Genomic DNA, 17,398 nt, shown 5'->3' on the forward strand with positions numbered 1-17,398 from the left:
TCAATGTAAGTTATTCATGTCTTCCTTTATGAACTAATTCGTATCTTAACGGTTACAGATTAGGCTACCTATCAGTTTTCGACCATGTTTAATCTTTTTTTCGTCGGTATCTGACACATCTGGAGCGGAGCAGACGTCTTTACGTAACGATCCCTGCTGTGAACCCATGCGCCGGATGTGATAACCGCTGTTGATGCAGAACGACAGCAACTGGAAAAGATGCCTTTGCCTGTGCAAGTATTCAACTTTCAGGTAATTAATAATCGATTTGGATGCATTTTTACACAGCAACGGTGTGGCGGGGATGCACTTGGAGAAGGCTGTGCCCGCGTTTACCTGGGAGCGAGGAAAATTCGTTAAGCACGAGAGCCTCCTTGCAATGGTCAGTCGAGTAGCTAGTTAGGGCCGCTAGCTGTACTAGCAAGCTAGGCTAACTTTCGCAACTTCATATAGCTAAATATACAGCGTTATATTTCCATTAATTGTTATTCTATACCAACTAGGTGTTAGAATGATCTACTCGATTTTGAGAAAGGTGCCTATGCATTTCAGGAAGCTGTTCGCTGGTAATTTATGGCTTCAGTGCAGACACTTTTGACAGTCATGGGGTATTTAACTAGCTAGCTCGTTAGCTAAGTCAGCTAGTAGTTTAGCAAACCCTTTTTTAAATTGTACATTGTGTCTCCAATGTAAATATCCAGTAGGACATGAGCGACCTGGCCATTGTGGGAGTGTAACGTTAGTGTTAGTGTACCTTGTTAACCTGGTTGCAGACTAGGGCTCACCCCATTTAGTCGACTGGTCGAATGTTTGGTCAATAGGCTGTTGGTCGACCGACATGTAGTAGAGCAGCAGCAAAAAAAAGAAAATGTGTGTGTGTGTGTGTATATATATATATTTATATTAGTACCAGTCAAAAGTTTGGACACACCTACTCATTCAAGGGTTTTTCTTTATTAGTAGTCTTTTCTACATTGTAGAATAATAGTGAAGACATCACAACTATGAAATAACACACATGGAATCATGTAGTAACCAAAAAAGTGTTAAACAAATGAAAATATATTTTATATTTGAGATTCTTCAAAGTAGCCACCCTTTGCCTTGATGACAGCTTTGCACACTCTTGGCATTCTCTCAACCAGCTTCACCTGGAATGCTTTTCCAACAGTCTTGAATGAGTTCCCACATATGCTGAGCACTTGTTGGCTGCTCTGCCTTCACTCTGCAGTCCAACTCATCCCAAACCATCTCAATTGGGTTGAGATTGGGTGATTGTGGAGGCCAGGTCATCTGATGCAGCAATCCATCACTCTCCTTGATCAGCCTGGAGGTGTGTTTTGAGTCATTGTCCTGTTGAAAAACAAATGATTGTCCCACTAAGCGCAAATCAGATGGGATGGCGTATTGCTGCAGAATGCTGTGGTAGCCATGCTGGTTAAATATGCCTTGAATTTTAAATAAATCACAGACAGTGTTACCAGCAAACACCATCACACTTCCTCCTCCATGCTTCATGGTGGGAATTACACATGCGGAGATCATCCGTTCACCTACTCTGCGTCTCACAAAGACACGGCGGTTGGAACCAAAAATCTCACATTTGGACTAATCAGACAAAAGGACAGATTTCCACTGGTCTAATGTCCATTGCTCGTGTTTCTTGCCCCAAGCAAGTCTCTGCTTCTTATTGATGTCCTTTAGTAGTGGTCTTTGCAGCAATTTGACCATGAATGCCTGATTCATGCAGTCCTCTGAACAGTTGATGTTGAGATTTGTCTGTTACTTGAACTCTGTGAAGCAATTATTTGGGCTGCAATCTGAGGTGTAGTTAACTCTAATTAACTTATCTTATGCAGCAGAGGTAACTCTGGGTCTTCCTTTCCTGTGTCGGTCCTCTTGAGAGCCAGTTTCATCATAGTGCTTGATGGTTTTTGCAAAATTTTCTCATGGACTGACCTTCATGTCTTAAAGTAGTCTTTCCTGTGGCTCAGTTGGTAGAGCATGGTGTTTGCAACGCCAGCATGGTGTGTGTGCAACGCCAGGGTTGTGGGTTCGATTCCCACGGGGGGCCAGTACAACAACAAAAAAAATGCATGAAATGTATGCATTCACTACTGTAAGTCGCTCTGGATAAGAGCGTCTGCTAAATGACTAAAATGTAAATGTAAAAAATGTAATGATACATTGTCATTTCTATTTGCTTGTTTGAGCTGTTCTTGTCATAATATGGACTTGGTCTTTTACCAAATAGGGCTATCTTCTGTATACCACCCCTACCTTGTCACAACACAACTGATTGGCTCAGACGCATTAAAAAGGAAAGAAATTCCACAAATTAACTTTTAACAAGGAACAACTGTTAATTGAAATGCATTCCAGGTAACTACCTCATGAAGCTGGTTGAGAGAATGCCAAGAGTGTGCAAAGCTGTCATCAAGGCAAAGGGTGGCTACTTTGAAGAATCTCGAATATAAAATGTATTTTGATTTGTTTAACACTTTTTTGGTTAACACATGATTCCATGTGTTATTTCATAGTTTTGGTGACTTCATTATTCTACAATGTAGAATTTTTTTTTTAAATAAAGAAAAACCCTTGAATGAGTAGGTGTGTCCAAACTTTACGCTGGTAATGTACATGTACATAAATAAGACAGATCCTGCTTCTGTTGCCTGTTTGAGTGTTTGTTTAATGTGACATTTTTTCCACACATCTGACTTCCCCATTTACCTCATTAGCAACCAGTAAACATACCCCTGTTTCAAGTTTGTCATGTCCTCTGCATCCATTTTGCTGTTACGGCGTTCCGAGTTTGTTATAACCAATTTATTGATGTGATTATGATGGGCTATAGGTCAGGCCCTATTGGTCACATCCATGCAACGCTTACATGTGTCATGTAATGAGAGCAAAAGTTGAAGGAATAGGGAATGTTTTTCCTAAACAAATGAGGGATTTCAGTAACAGAACCTTTCAGTCAGAAATGGCTGTAATTATGTTGCGGCTTCAGCAACACGGACAGCACGATTAACACTGGTGGTCACTGCAGCAGGGAGGAAAGAGTGACAACGGGTGCTAGTCACACAGTCACTCGCTGTCTTTTTTTTTTTTTACCCAGAGCAGCAAGTCTGAGCCCAGACCGGTGCAATCAAATCAACTGCTTATCAGACTCCAGACTTTTTTAGTCGGGGACAGCCCTATTGCAGTCAGTATTCCCCTCATTGATTGTTCCACACTGTTATATGACACTTTTCAGTGTATGTCCTCTCTTCCTCAGGGGGTTGTGGAGCCCATGCAGATAGATGCTGACCCACAAGAGGACCAGCAGAATGCACCAGATGTCAACTATGTGGTGGAAAACCCCACGCTGGTATGAATCTACCCAGGGTTTCCCCCTACTAATATTGTAAAGGCCCACTTGTTTCATGTAGACTGGACTCCAATACAACACAAATTACACGTTTCTACTGAGATAAAATGAATCTCACTGAGGTGTGTGTGTGTGTGTGTGTGTGTGTGTCGGTCTTTCTCTCTCTAGGACCTGGAGCAGTATGCGTCCAGCTACAGTGGTCTGATGCGCATTGAGAGGCTGCAGTTCATAGCAGAGCACTGTCCCCAGCTCCGGGCTGAAGCCTTGAAGATGGCCCTGTCCTTTGTCCATAGGACCTTCAACGTTGACGTGTATGAGGAGATCCACCGCAAACTCACAGAGGCCACCAGGTACGTGTAGCTGTAGCTCGGGCCTAGCTTAGCCTGTTGTTGGAAAGTGTCTTCAGTTGTGTTCGTTGAGTGTTTGATTCATTTGAGGTGTGTGTGTGTGTGTGTGTGTGTGTGTGTGTGTGTGTGTGTGTGTGTGTGTGTGTGTGTGTTCAGAGAGGTCCAGGTGGCTACAGATGCCGTTGTGGAGGGCGGGGCAGTGGATCCCCCTCCTCTGGACACAGCGTGGGCCGAGTCGACCAGGAAAAAAGCCCTGCTCAAACTGGAGAAACTGGACACTGACCTGAAGAACTACAAAGGCAACTCCATCAAAGAGAGCATCAGGTGGATTGGAGAAGCTACGGTTGTTAGCACCAAGTAGATAATAAACCCGATTTGAATAATCCTCACCTCCGAGAGGATCGGCCTGAGTAAGGTGCTGGATTGATTTCTAAATATTGATCACTTAGAAGTAATCACTGAGTAGTTGACAAGTAGTACTAGTTTTTAATGTAAGGTAATTTGCAATGAAAAGTTGTAAAGTTCATTTGTAGAGCAGTCACTCTGCATAGTGTTTTGTTCAGGCCAAAGGGGGAGAAACAGACATTTTCCCTTCCTGCCTATATTTGACATTTAAGTCATTTTGCATATGCTCTAATCCAGAGCGATTTACAGGAGCAATTAAGGTTAAGTGCTATGTTCAAGTGCACATCGACAGATTTTCCACCTAGTCGGTTACTGGCCCGACGCCCTTAACGGCTAGGCTACCTTCCACCCCTCTGGTACTGACCCGAACCCTCTCAATACTATTTATGTTCCCTTCAGGCGAGGTCATGATGATCTTGGGGACCACTACTTGGACTGCGGTGACCTCAGCAATGCCCTCAAGTGCTACTCCCGAGCCCGAGACTACTGCACTAGTGCCAAGCATGTCATAAACATGTGTCTTAATGTCATCAAGGTATGTCATCATTATAGTTAGTGGTCAATGTTCTGATGTATTCTTTTTTGTCCAGAGAGCAGAAGGGATATATTGTTTTTAAGGGCGCCGATAGAGAGGGCAGCCGAGCTTCTAGCCCCAAGGCAATTTTTTTTACAAGAATTTCGCTTCACATTTCGCTGCAATAACATCTGCTAAGCAGGTGTATGTGACCAATAAGATTTGATTTGATATTCCTCTCTCATTCTCTCTCCCTCACTCGCTTGAACTCTTGCTTTCTCTGTGATCTGATTAACTCCACTGACAAACAGTAGAGGGCAGTCTTGAAATTTGTGTCCTATAGGGTGTCTTACTGAAATGTGTGTTTTCATCTATCAGGTTAGCGTCTACCTCCAGAACTGGTCCCACGTCCTTAGTTATGTGAGCAAAGCTGAATCCACTCCAGAGATAGCAGAGGTAAGTTATGGGTTCCTCTGAGAGAACTTAAGTCTTCTGTCTTCTAAAAGACAAACCCAGAAGTGTTCTTCTTTACTGAAGGAATGTCTTCTTTACTGAGGGAATATCTTTGTTCTTTTTGTTTCAGCAACGAGGGGAGAGAGATTGCCAGAGTCAGTCAGTCCTCACCAAATTAAAATGTGCTGCAGGTAATTCACTCTTTGTTGTGCTACAAAGAGATGTACAGAGAATTTTCCAGTGTTAAATTAACAATGAGGGCTCTATTTTCAAACATACTGTTATCAAACGCATGCTCTTTGGCAATTTCGACTTGTAAAAGCCAGCGCTCTGTTATTTTCCTATTCTGGCACCAGGGTTGGTAAGTCACCGGTCATATCAGCTTGCTTGCGCTAGGGTTGGAGTGGTGGAAATATTTGAGGTGTGTCCTTAAATGTGCGCCAATGTGCCAATTTCAAGCGGCGCTACTGGTGATATTTAAGACTCACCAAAAGCTGGTCTTAGCTGTAACGCAATTGGTTATGGCATCAATTTTGCCAGCGGAGGCGCACAGTAGCCTAGTCTTCCACTTTCCTCTTTTGCACCTAACTGTCAAATCACAGGAATTACGATCACTGTCATTGGTGCTGAATCCACTTGTAGACATGGCTATTAGCCTGTTCGTTTGTTTACCTTTCACGTGGCGATGTCACTAACAGGCCATATCAACGGCTATGGTAGCCTAATCTTATTATAACATTTGGGCAATGTCCAATTGTCCATGGCTCGAACATGTGGTGCATTTTCAAAATGCGAATGCAATGTGTGTAAGCTAATATTTTCATATGGAAGCCAATTGGCTACATGTTTGTTATAACTATGCCTGTTGAAGGGTTAGTGCATACTATTGAATAAGCTATATTCAGTGGATAGGACAAGCATCCATGCCTCCTGCCCAAGCTCTTAGGGCTACGTGTGCACACAGTGCCTTATGCTCATGGCACAGGAGATGTGATTTATGACATCATGCTTCTGACACGATCCTATTTAAAAAATATTGTTGTTCATTTAAAAGACTGATTGCTTTTGTTTAATTTGATTAACTTATAAGAAAGATTTACCATCCATGGGTTTATGGTGAGAACATACATGGCTCGAATGCAATGCTATTTCTGGAGAAGTACAAATATGATCGCCAAGATGGTTCCATGATGTTTATAAAACATACATTTATAGCAGTAAATGAGTGGACGTTCCCCCGTTCTCTTTATATTGGCTCTTTATCCAGCTCCTGTGAAAAGTTTGGCTGTGCATAAAACCCTTCATAGTCTGCCTTTATGGTGTCTAAATACAGTTTCAGTCATTACCTTTAAACAACTTAAATATTTATTATAATTTGATTATAATTGTACACTGTTTTTTTAGGCCTTATCAATAGCCTAGTGAATTTAATCTTACTTATTGACTATGTTTGCCATGTCCAGACTACAATTTACCACAGGACTAGCCCTTATATCAGTGTGAATGCAATTAGAACAATGTGGACTGCAAACATGTTCAAAATATTTTGCAAATATGGGGCAGGCTATTTAACGAACTAGGCTATAACGGACTAACATTTGAATTGGAGTTGATGACAACGCAATACATAAGACTGTAAATGCACAACTTGAAGCAACCACATATTTAGCCATGGAGCACGTTCTGATTGGCCACTGAGGGGCCAAACCTCGACACACCTACAACAACTTGTTTATTCATCAAAACCCAGCCCTTTCGCACCACCGCCAACTTACCTAACCAGAATTCCGGTTGCAAAAATAGCTAAAATATTTGGGTATCTGTACTTCACCATTTACATTTCTGACAACTTTTACTCTTACTTTACTACATTCTTAAATAAAAGAATGTACTTTTTACTCCATACATTTTCCCTGACACCCAAAAGTACTCATTACATTTTTTATGCAAAGCAGGACAGAAAAGTGTCCAATTCACACAGTTATCAAGAGAACATCCCTGCTCATCCCTACTGCCTCTTATCTGGTGGACTCACTAAATACAAATGTTTCGTTTGTAAATGATGTCTGAGTGTTGGAATGTGCCCCTGGCTATCCGTAAATTTAAAAAAAAGAAGAAAAAAAATTCTGACTACTGGTTTGCTTAATATAAGGAATTTGAAATGATTCATACTTTACTTTAATACTTAAGTATATTTTAGCAATTACATTTACTTTTGATACTTAAGTATATTTAAAACCAAATACTTTTAGACTTTTACTCAATTAGTATTTTACTGGTTGACTTTCACTTTTACTTGAGTAATTTTCTATTCAGGTGTCTTTGCTTTTACACAAGTATGACAATTGGGTACTTTTTCCATCACTGACCAAGTCAGATCCTAAGCTATTATGTCAACATTAAAATGCTATTCTTTAAAGGCCCAATGCAACCATTTGTATTTCAAATCGTTTCCAGATAACAATGAAATACCTTACTGTAATAGTTTTCCATTTAAAATAGACAAAAATAAAAAAATTAAAATAAAATTAATTTTTTATTACATTTCAAATTACAATACAATAGCAAATAAAAATAGGACATCACTACAAGTATATATTTTACTTAAGAAACATACCATAACATTCAAATAAAGCAAATAAATAAAAATCACTACGCGTTTCAAAGTTAAAGTACCTCAAATAAAATAAATATAATAAAGTCAGGTGTTACAGTGGTATACACCTATGATAGAGTTGTAAGAATACGTAGATGTTTTGTTATTGACTAATTCTAGAGATTTTACTAAATATTTGATTTCAAGTCAAAAATATATTGCATTTCGGGACAGATTTCAAATGTTTGTTTTTGTGTATGTAAAATTTACCAGAAAGAATGAAGAACATAATGACTAATTCAGTAGCTTTGTCATTTGAATAATAACATATTACAAATGTTATTTATTAATCAATTTACCGCCTGGTGATGTCACCAGGCAAGCCAAAACTCCCGGCCATGCAAACAGGCTGATTAGAAGGTTCTTTGTACATTTTATTTTCAACCAGCAACTCTCAGGAAATAACACTGATCTAATCTTTTCACACTTTTTAAAGTGTTAGTTTCATCAGCTGTTGCACAATTTTATACAAAACACAGGAAAAACTGGGCCTTTAACACAATAGAATACTTATTTAATATGCCTTAATTTTAGGTCCTAGTTTTACCCTAATAAAGTGGCCTGAAATTCATGTCTTACAGGCCACAGCATGCCTGCGAGTCACATTATGCTGGTTTGCAAATTGATGTGTAATTCCTATTGAAATCCAGCCAGAGTGGGGATATCTAAACTTTGGCAAAAATTACCCACAACCTGCATTCACAATGACGGCCAGGGTTGGGAAGACTAATATATGAGACTACCTAAAGCATCTAAACTGGAACAACCATTTCAGTAACAAGTAATATATTGGATTAGTTAAGAAAATGTATGTCCTTTTTATATTTGAGTAGCAAAAGATTGAGTAATTAATCAATGTGCAAAAACATTGATATTGAAACAAACAAAAAAAAAATCTACCTGCAAAAGAGCATGCTGGGAAATATGACAATGATGCGTGTAGTTTTGATTCAACTCTAGTATTAACACCAAAACTGGGGTTATTTTACACCAATGAGTGTTCATTTAACACACTGAAAAATCAACACATCGGTAACAATGGCCAATTTGGTGTGTACAACAGTGGAAGTTTACATACGCTTAGGTTGGAGTCATTAAAACTCGTTTTTCAACCACACCACAAATTTCTTGTGAACAAACTATAGTTTTGGCAAGTCGGTTAGGACATCTACTTTGTGCATGACACAAGTCATTTTTCCAACAATTGTTTACAGACAGTTTATTTCACTTATAATTCACTGTATCACAATTCCAGTGGGTCAGAAGTTTACATGCACTAAGTTGACTGCCTTTAAACAGCTTGGAAAATTCCAGAAAAACATGTCATGGCTTTAGAAGCTTCTGATAGGCTAATTGACATCATTTGAGTCAATTGGAGGTGTACCTGTGGATGTATTTCAAGGCCTACCTTCAAACTCTGCCTCTTTGCTTGACATTATGGGAAAATCAAAAGAAATCAGCCAAAAAATTGTAGACCTCCACAAGTCTGGTTCATCCTTGGGAGCAATTTCCAAACGCCTGAAGGTACCACGCTCATCTGTACAAACAATAGTACGCAAGTATAAACGCCATGGGACCACGCAGCCGTCATGCCGCTCTGGAAGGAGATGCATTCTGTCTCTTAGAGATGAATGTACTTTGGTGCGAAAAGTGCAACTTAATCCCAGAACAACAGCAAAGGACCTTGTGAAGATGCTGGAGGAAACGGGTACAAAAGTATCTATATCCACAGTAAAACTAGTCCTATATCGACATAACCTGAAAGGCCGCTCAGCAAGGAAGAAGCCACTGCTCCAAAACCGCCGTAAAATAGCCAGACTACGGTTTGCAACTGCACATGGGGACAAAGATCGTACTTTTTGGAGAAATATCCTCTGGTCTGATGACGCAAAAATAGAACTGTTTGGCCATAATGACCATCGTTATGCTTGGAGGAAAAAGAGGGAGGCTTGCAAGCCAAAGAACACCATCCCAACTGTGAAGCACGGGGGTGGCAGCATCATGTTGTGGGGGTGCTTTGCTGCAGGAGGGACTGATGCACTTCACAAAATTGATGGCATCATGAGGGAGGAAAATGATGTAGATATATTGAAGCAACATCTCAAGACATCAGTCAGGAAGTTAAAGCTTGGTCACAAATGGGTCTTCCAAATGGACAGTGACACCAAGCATACTTCAAAAGTTGTGGCAAAATGGCTTAAGGACAACAAAGTCAAGGTATTGGAGTGGCCATCAGAAAGGCCTGACCTCAATCCTATAGAAAATGTGTGGGCAGAACTGAAAAGGTGTGTGTGAGCAAGGAGGCCTACAAACCTGACTCAGTTACACCAGCTCTGTCAGGAGGAATGGGCCAAAATTCACCCAGCTCTGTCAGGAGGAATGGGCCAAAATTCACCCAACTTATGGTGGGAAGCTTGTTGAAGGCTACCCGAATCGGTAGACCCAAGTTAAACAATTTAAAGGCAATGCTACCAAATACTAATTGAGTGTATGTAAACTTCTGACCCACTGGGAATGTGATGAAAGACATTAAAGCTGAAATAATTATTATTCCTACATTTCACATTCTTAAAATAAAGTGGTGTTCCTGACTGACCTAAAACGGGGACTTTTTACTAGGAGTAAATGTCAGGAATTGTGAAAAACTGAGTTTTTAAATGTATTTGGCTAAGGTGTATGTTAACTTCCGACTTCAACTGTAAGTGTTTTCACCCGTTGTTCTCTAGAAGGTGTAAAAACACTAACAGATGCCAACCTTCAACAAACACGCTAACAGATGCCAACCTTTAAAGGTTGCAGACGCTCATGCTAATCATTTGTTTAAATGAAAATGGATTAGTTTTAAACCGACTAATCCATTGTACTTTTACCCGGTATTCTCCCCACACACTCTTCAGGTTAATTTGATCTCTCGTTGTTCCTCCTCCCCGTCTGTCTGTGGTTCTGTCCCCCAGGCCTAGCAGAGTTGGCCTCCAGAAAGTACAAACAAGCAGCCAAGTGCTTCCTGCTGGCCTCCTTCGACCACTGTGACTTCGCTGAGGTTAGTCTGCCTGTCTGTGACTTCGCTGAGGTTAGTCTGCCTGTCTGTGACTTCACAGAGCGCCTGTCGGCTTGCCTGTCGTCTGTCGGCTTGCCTGTCGTCTGTCGGCTTGCCTGTCGGCTTGCCTGTCGTCTGTCGGCTTGCCTGTGGTCTGTCGGCTTGCCTGTCGTCTGTCGGCTTGCCTGTCGGCTTGCCTGTCTGCAACTGCCTGTCTTTCTGTCTGTGTAGTACCTTAAAGGTGAAGTCTGTGACTTCCCTGAGTTGTCTTTTTAAAAGTGAACTCTGTACCTTCGCAGTCCCCTGTGGCCGGAGAAAGTAAGAACATGCATAAAAAACTAAATGTTGCTGTTGATGAATGTAGAGTTTTCCATAATGTGTTACTGTTTATCAACAATTGCTACTAGACAAATGCTGATTATTGTTTCTGTTGATGTACCAATGTCCTGTACTGCATGGCGTTATTGATTGCGTGTGTGCGTGCATCTCCAGCTCCTGTCCCCCAGTAATGTAGCTGTGTACGGAGGGATGTGTGCCCTCGCCACCTTCGACAGACAGGAGCTGCAGAAAAACGTCATCTCAAGCAGGTGTGTGCGTGTGTACGCCTGTGTTCTTCTGTATAAACTGTGTGGGTTCATGTATAGTATTGAGATGTCCTTCCATCCACCATCTTTGATTCATGTCTTTATGTCCTCCCAGCTCCTTTAAATTATTCCTAGAGTTGGAACCTCAGGTCCGTGACATCATCTTTAAGTTCTACGAGTCAAAGTACGCTTCCTGTCTCAAAATGCTGGATGAGATCAAGGTGAGATTGATGTTTTAAAGATCTAAGATCAGTAATCAATACTAATGATGCATTGATGTGAATAACATAAAACAGGTAGCGTAGTTGGAAACAGGAATGAAACAAAGTAACTAAAGCAGGTAACATGATTTGATACGTTGAAAACAATGATGCATTTTCATTATGTTGATGATGTTCATAACACGTGTTTGAAAGCTGTCCTAAATTCAGACTGCCACTCTCTTTTCTCTCAGGATAACCTGCTGTTAGACATGTATCTGGCCCCCCACGTACAGACCCTCTACACACTGATCAGGAACAGAGCTCTCATACAGGTGAGACGGACGGGACAGAAACATTTTTCTTACAGTACTCCATATAATACTGGGGTATTCTGTTGTCTTCCTTGTACACTCACAACTACGTTTGAGTTCTAATAATCAATTTGTCAATCAAGGGTTCCCCCATCGACTTAAAAAATAGGTAATGATGCGTCTGGAGGGAAAGAATCAGATACCAAACTTCTCTCTCTGTCATACTTCTAGCTCAGGCAGTGATCAAAACTACATTTAGCTGAGGATTCTGAATGACTCTGACCCCGAGCGGCAAACATCTACAGGGGATAAGTCCCAAATGGCACCCTATTCCCTATATGGTGCACTACTTTTGATCATAGCTCTAGCTTGTCAATTGGCTGCCACTTTGGACAACCAGGGTTAACTGGACCAGCAGGTAGAGGATGGATAACCAGGGTTAACTGGACCAGCAGGTAGTGGATGGATAACCGGGGTTAACTGGACCAGCAGGTAGTGGATGGACACCCAGGGTTAACTGGACCACTATGCACTAAATTAGTTCTACTTGACATCTTGGTGTGCCTTTTCTGTTTTACCACAGTGGGGTGAGGGTGTGAGTTACGCTGGTGGAATGTTATAAATATGTAGTCAAAAAATGAACATGAACCATTCAGAGCAGGTTCTGTCCCCTGCTCCCATGGCCAGTATTATTGGGTGTGTTTGCAGGAAGGTCTGCTCTAATCTATACTGTTGTTTTGTTTAGGTATAGTGGTTTGGGTGAGGGGCGTGTGTGTGTGTGTGTGTGTGTGCCGACAGTATCTCTGTACTTTTCATGCGGATGTATGAATAAGATGTTAATGTGTGTGTGTCAGTACTTCAGCCCGTACGTGTCTGCAGACATGACTAAGATGTCCCAGTCCTTCAACACCACAGTGTTAGCTCTGGAGGATGAACTGACCCAGCTCATACTGGAGGGACTGATCAACGCACGTATAGACTCTCACAGCAAGGTAACGCACACGCACGTATAGACTCTCACAGCAAGGTAACGCACACGCACGTATAGAGTCTCACAGCAAGGTAACACACACGCACGTATAGACTCTCACAGCAAGGTAACACACACGCACGTATAGACTCTCACAGCAAGGTAACACACACGCACGTATAGACTCTCACAGCAAGGTAACACACACGCACGTATAGACTCTCACAGCAAGGTAACGCACACGCACGTATAGACTCTCACAGCAAGGTAACGCACACGCACGTATAGACTCTCACAGCAAGGTAACGCACACGCACGTATAGACTCTCACAGCAAGGTAACGCACACGCACGTATAGACTCTCACAGCAAGGTAACGCACACGCACGTATAGACTCTCACAGCAAGGTAACACACACTCAAGAGTCAAGACACATATCCACCCCCCATCTCTCTCACACACACATGCACACAAAATGAGCTCAGATCACGCTTTCATTGTCTTCTAATGCAAGACTTGTAATGCAACACGGTATGTTGATTTGACAGTGACACAAATGGTTTGTCACATCGCTCTTATCCCCAGCCTGTCTCTCTCCACCCTTCTCTCTTTGAGATGCCAAGCACGTTTCTCTACAGACAGACAGACAATGAAGTACTCTCTCTCCTCATCTTAGATCCTGTATGCGCGGGATGTCGATCAGCGTAGCCACACGTTTGAGAAGTCGATCCACATGGGCAAAGAGTTCCAGAGACGAGCCAAAGCCATGATCCTACGAGCTGCCGTGCTGCGCAACCAGATACACGTCAAGGTACCGCTGTGCATGGTATCTCGCAGGGGTTTTCTGACGGCCTTCTCTTTGCTCTTCTCCCTCTGGGATATGGACATCAATCATAACAGCCTCAAACAGCCTCCCTTTCAGTGTACTATCTTTCTGTCTCTTTCCCCTTTCCCATCTCTGCTTGCCCTCTGGTCCACCCCGTCCTCTCTCCAGGCTGTCCTCCCCCTCTCCTCTCCTCCTCCTCTCAGCCACCCACCACAGCTCCTTTCCACACGTCAGGGGTTCTGAAATAAAATACCTTAGATTCAGAGGAGTCTCTGTTCCTCCCCCCCAGTCGCTCCAAAAAATTTGCGCAAGTTATAGTCGCCTTCCATCGAGGCTGCTAGCTAAATATGCTAACGAGCGTTTTGTAAACTGATCTAAAATGCTTATTGTTATTTCTGCTCGGCATCAGACTCATTTTGTGCTTCTGTTGCACTTCTCCACTCTGAGAATTCACAAACGGACATTCTATCAGCTGCCACCTGATGTACAGGATGAACAAGGGTTTAGGGAGTACCATTTTCACTGCATAGGAACCATTTACCGGTGCTGCCTGTATATAGCTTTATTATTGTTATTCTTATTGTGTTACTTTTAATTATTACTTTTTATTTTAGTCTACATGGTAAATATTTTCTTAACTCTTCTCGAACTGCGCTGTTGGTTAAGGGCTTGTAAGTAAGCATTTCACGGTCAAATCTACACTTTTTGTATTCGGCGCATGTGACAAATAAAGTTTGATTTGGATTGCCTCAGATATATACTATATTAAATCAATGGCAAAAATGTAGGCTATTTTTAGGGCATAATCATTATTTATCTACTTAAATTGTAAATTATTAGGTGTATCACTTTGCGTCATTCTCAATTATGTAAATCCATTAAGTCCACGTGGCTGTTTTGTTTTTAAATTGGCAAATACGTTTAATCAAATTAAAATCACAACAAATGTAAGGTGTTTATAGAAACAACAAAAACAGCTCTGAGTGGAGGCTAAACGCCAGAGATGCAAAAGCAGCCTGCCGAGGGCTTAGCAGTCCACTGAATGGGGGCTACTCAGAGATGCAAATCACGTCTTGAACGGCAAACTGCACTCACCCGCTGGCGGTAGGAATTTATAGCCTTGGGCATAGCGACAGCGGAAAATAGCAAGCGCGGGGAAACTTATACTTTTTTTTTTAACTGGGTAGCTACACTGAACAAAAATAAAAGCGCAACATGTAAAGTGTTGGTCCCATGTTTTATGACCTGAAATAAAAGATCCCAGAAATTTTCCATATGTACAAAAACATAATTTTTCTATACTTTTGTGCACGGATGTGTTTACATCCCTGTTAGTGAGCATTTCTCCTTGCCAAGATAATCCATCCGCCTGACATTTGTGGTATATCAAGAAGCCGATTAAACAGCATGATCATTACACAGGTGCACCTTGTGCTGGGAACAATAAAAGGCCAATCTAAAATGTGCATTTTTGTCACAAGTTTTGCTGTGAAGTATATCTGTCTGTAATAAAGCCCTTTTGTGGGGAAAGACTAATTCTGATTGGCTGGGCCTGGCTCCCCAGTGGGTGGGCCTGGCTGCCAAGTGGGTGGGTCTATGCCTTCCCAGGCCGACCCATGGCTGCACCCCTGCCCAGTCATGTGAAATCAATAGATTAGGGCCTAATTACTTTTATTTCAATTGACTGATTTCCTTATAAACTTTAACTCAGTAAAATCGTAGAAATTGTTGCATGTTGCGTTTTGTTCAGTATATTTTCTGCCGATTGTGTTGCACTAATGTATTTTCTGTGAAGGAAAACGCCCCTCATAACTCTATTATGAAGAGAAAAAAAACACTGACTTTCAATATAAAACGCGACCCCTGTCAATACACAGCTGGACTCATCTGCTCCTGCGTTCTCCCATTGTGCTATTTAGTTCTGGGGAACTATGGAAAGCTTCATAATGTGACAGGTGAAATGAAGAACAGGATTTGCTTTATCTCCTAACGTATTGCCCAAGTTGACTTTAGGTATTTATTTAAAAAGTAGCTATTAATATCATTCTTTTTTGGGAAAACATCAAATAAATAGTTTCAGCGGTTTTGACAGTATTGAAAAACCATCGTGTGGCTATTTCCAAATACCCAAGCCTAATAACCATGGTAGCCAAAATAATGGCCCGCCCAGCAATTTTATACATGACCCTTAGCATGATGGGATGTTTATTACTGAACTCAGGAACAACACCTGTGTGGAAGCACCTGCTTTCAATATACTTTGTATCCCTCGTTTCCTCAAGTGTTTCCATTATTTTGGCAGTTAACTGTATGTGTTCTTACGTCTGGAAACTGGTAAACACATCAGCGTGCAAGAAGAGAATTAAGATATCTTTTTCCCTGCTTTGCTTATAGAGAATGTCCACCACTCAACCTTGTTTTTCCCTTCTCCTCTCTTTCTCTCCCCCTCTCTCTATCTCCCTCCAGTCTCCTCCCAGAGAGGGAAGCCAAGGCGAACTTAACTCTGCCAACAGCCAATCACGAATGAGCACCAACATGTGAACCTTCCCCTGAGACCTCTGTCTTACAGGAAGTTACCATGTCAGTGGGTTCCGCCAGGGGGACCTAGCACCCCTCCACCCCATCCTTCCATCTCTGAGGCTCCTCCTCCGACTCAGTGCTGCATCTGCCTGCTGAACGAAACATACAAACTGAAACGTCAACTTTAATAGGTTGCAGCTCAAATGGCACCTTTATTCAATATATAGTGCACCATGTTTGGCCCATAGAGCTCTGGTCAACTGTAGTGCACTATATAGTGAATAAGGGTGCCATTTTGGACGCAGCCTAGGACTTTGTTCATGTGAGAAGTGAACGTGATCGTCCGTGTAGACTGAAGACTTGATGAGCAATCGGTGTGTTAATGTTATAGTGGGAAGTCTGTGTGCGTGTGTGGCGCTATCTCTTCTCAGTAGTGTCCTCTTTTTTTTTTCCTTTGTATGAGATGCACTTTCATTTTTCTTTCTGATGATGACAGACTTTGAATTCACCGACTGAAGATTAAACAGAACACACACATACCTAAGAACCAATGTCCACAAGATCTGATTTTAAAATAAATATGTATGATAATCAGAAGCTTGGTCAGGACTTTTTGTCTTCTCTCAATGTCTTTTTTTACAATTTGCACAATAAGCCGATTTCTCTCACACACACACACACACACACACAGACCCCTCCTTAACATTGTTTATTTATGACCACTAAAGCACAGAATGCTGATACTAATAAAAACAATTTTTGAGGAAGATTGCAATGACTTTCAATGTTATGATTTGATTTGTTTTATTCGGATCCCCATAGTGACGCCTAGTCTTACTGGGGTCCGACATATAACGAAAAATACATTACGGATAAAAGACTTTACAATTTACATACATTTTAAAAAGCATGAACATGTAGTGAGTGTGCATCTATCAGTTGCCGGTGCTTAATTTGAGCCGGATCCCGCACTGTTTTGTTCTGGGACATATTTGGCTGGATCTGGTACCTCTTGGTTTGAAAAATAATTTAGACTTTTTGCAATGTAAAAATTCTAATAAAAGTGATCAAAGTTCATTTCGAGTAGCCTCTGTTCATTTGTAAAAAAATTTTTTTTGAAAAAATGTATATGAAAAAGTCGATTTTCAGCCCGGGACTGCTATTTTAAGGCAGGGTTTCAAACTCAAAGTAGACAGCCC

The 17,398-nt window shown here is 41.4% G+C and overlaps 1 protein-coding gene across 1 annotated transcript; it reads left to right on the plus strand.

The window, feature by feature from the left end:
* Positions 1-207: 207 nt before the first annotated feature.
* On the plus strand, positions 208-16,793 carry csn1 (COP9 signalosome complex subunit 1). Its single transcript, NM_001173872.1, is given in 14 exon segments — positions 208-252; positions 3,281-3,373; positions 3,542-3,723; positions 3,877-4,044; positions 4,525-4,660; positions 5,018-5,095; positions 5,223-5,283; positions 10,703-10,788; positions 11,278-11,372; positions 11,485-11,590; positions 11,824-11,904; positions 12,738-12,875; positions 13,530-13,664; positions 16,146-16,793. Coding segments are annotated over 14 exon segments (1,467 nt in total). The 5' UTR covers positions 208-219; the 3' UTR covers positions 16,221-16,793.
* The last annotated feature ends 605 nt before the right edge of the window (positions 16,794-17,398 follow it).

The sequence above is a fragment of the Salmo salar genome, chromosome ssa01 (assembly GCF_905237065.1).
Source record: "Salmo salar chromosome ssa01, Ssal_v3.1, whole genome shotgun sequence".
NCBI lineage: Eukaryota > Metazoa > Chordata > Actinopteri > Salmoniformes > Salmonidae > Salmo > Salmo salar.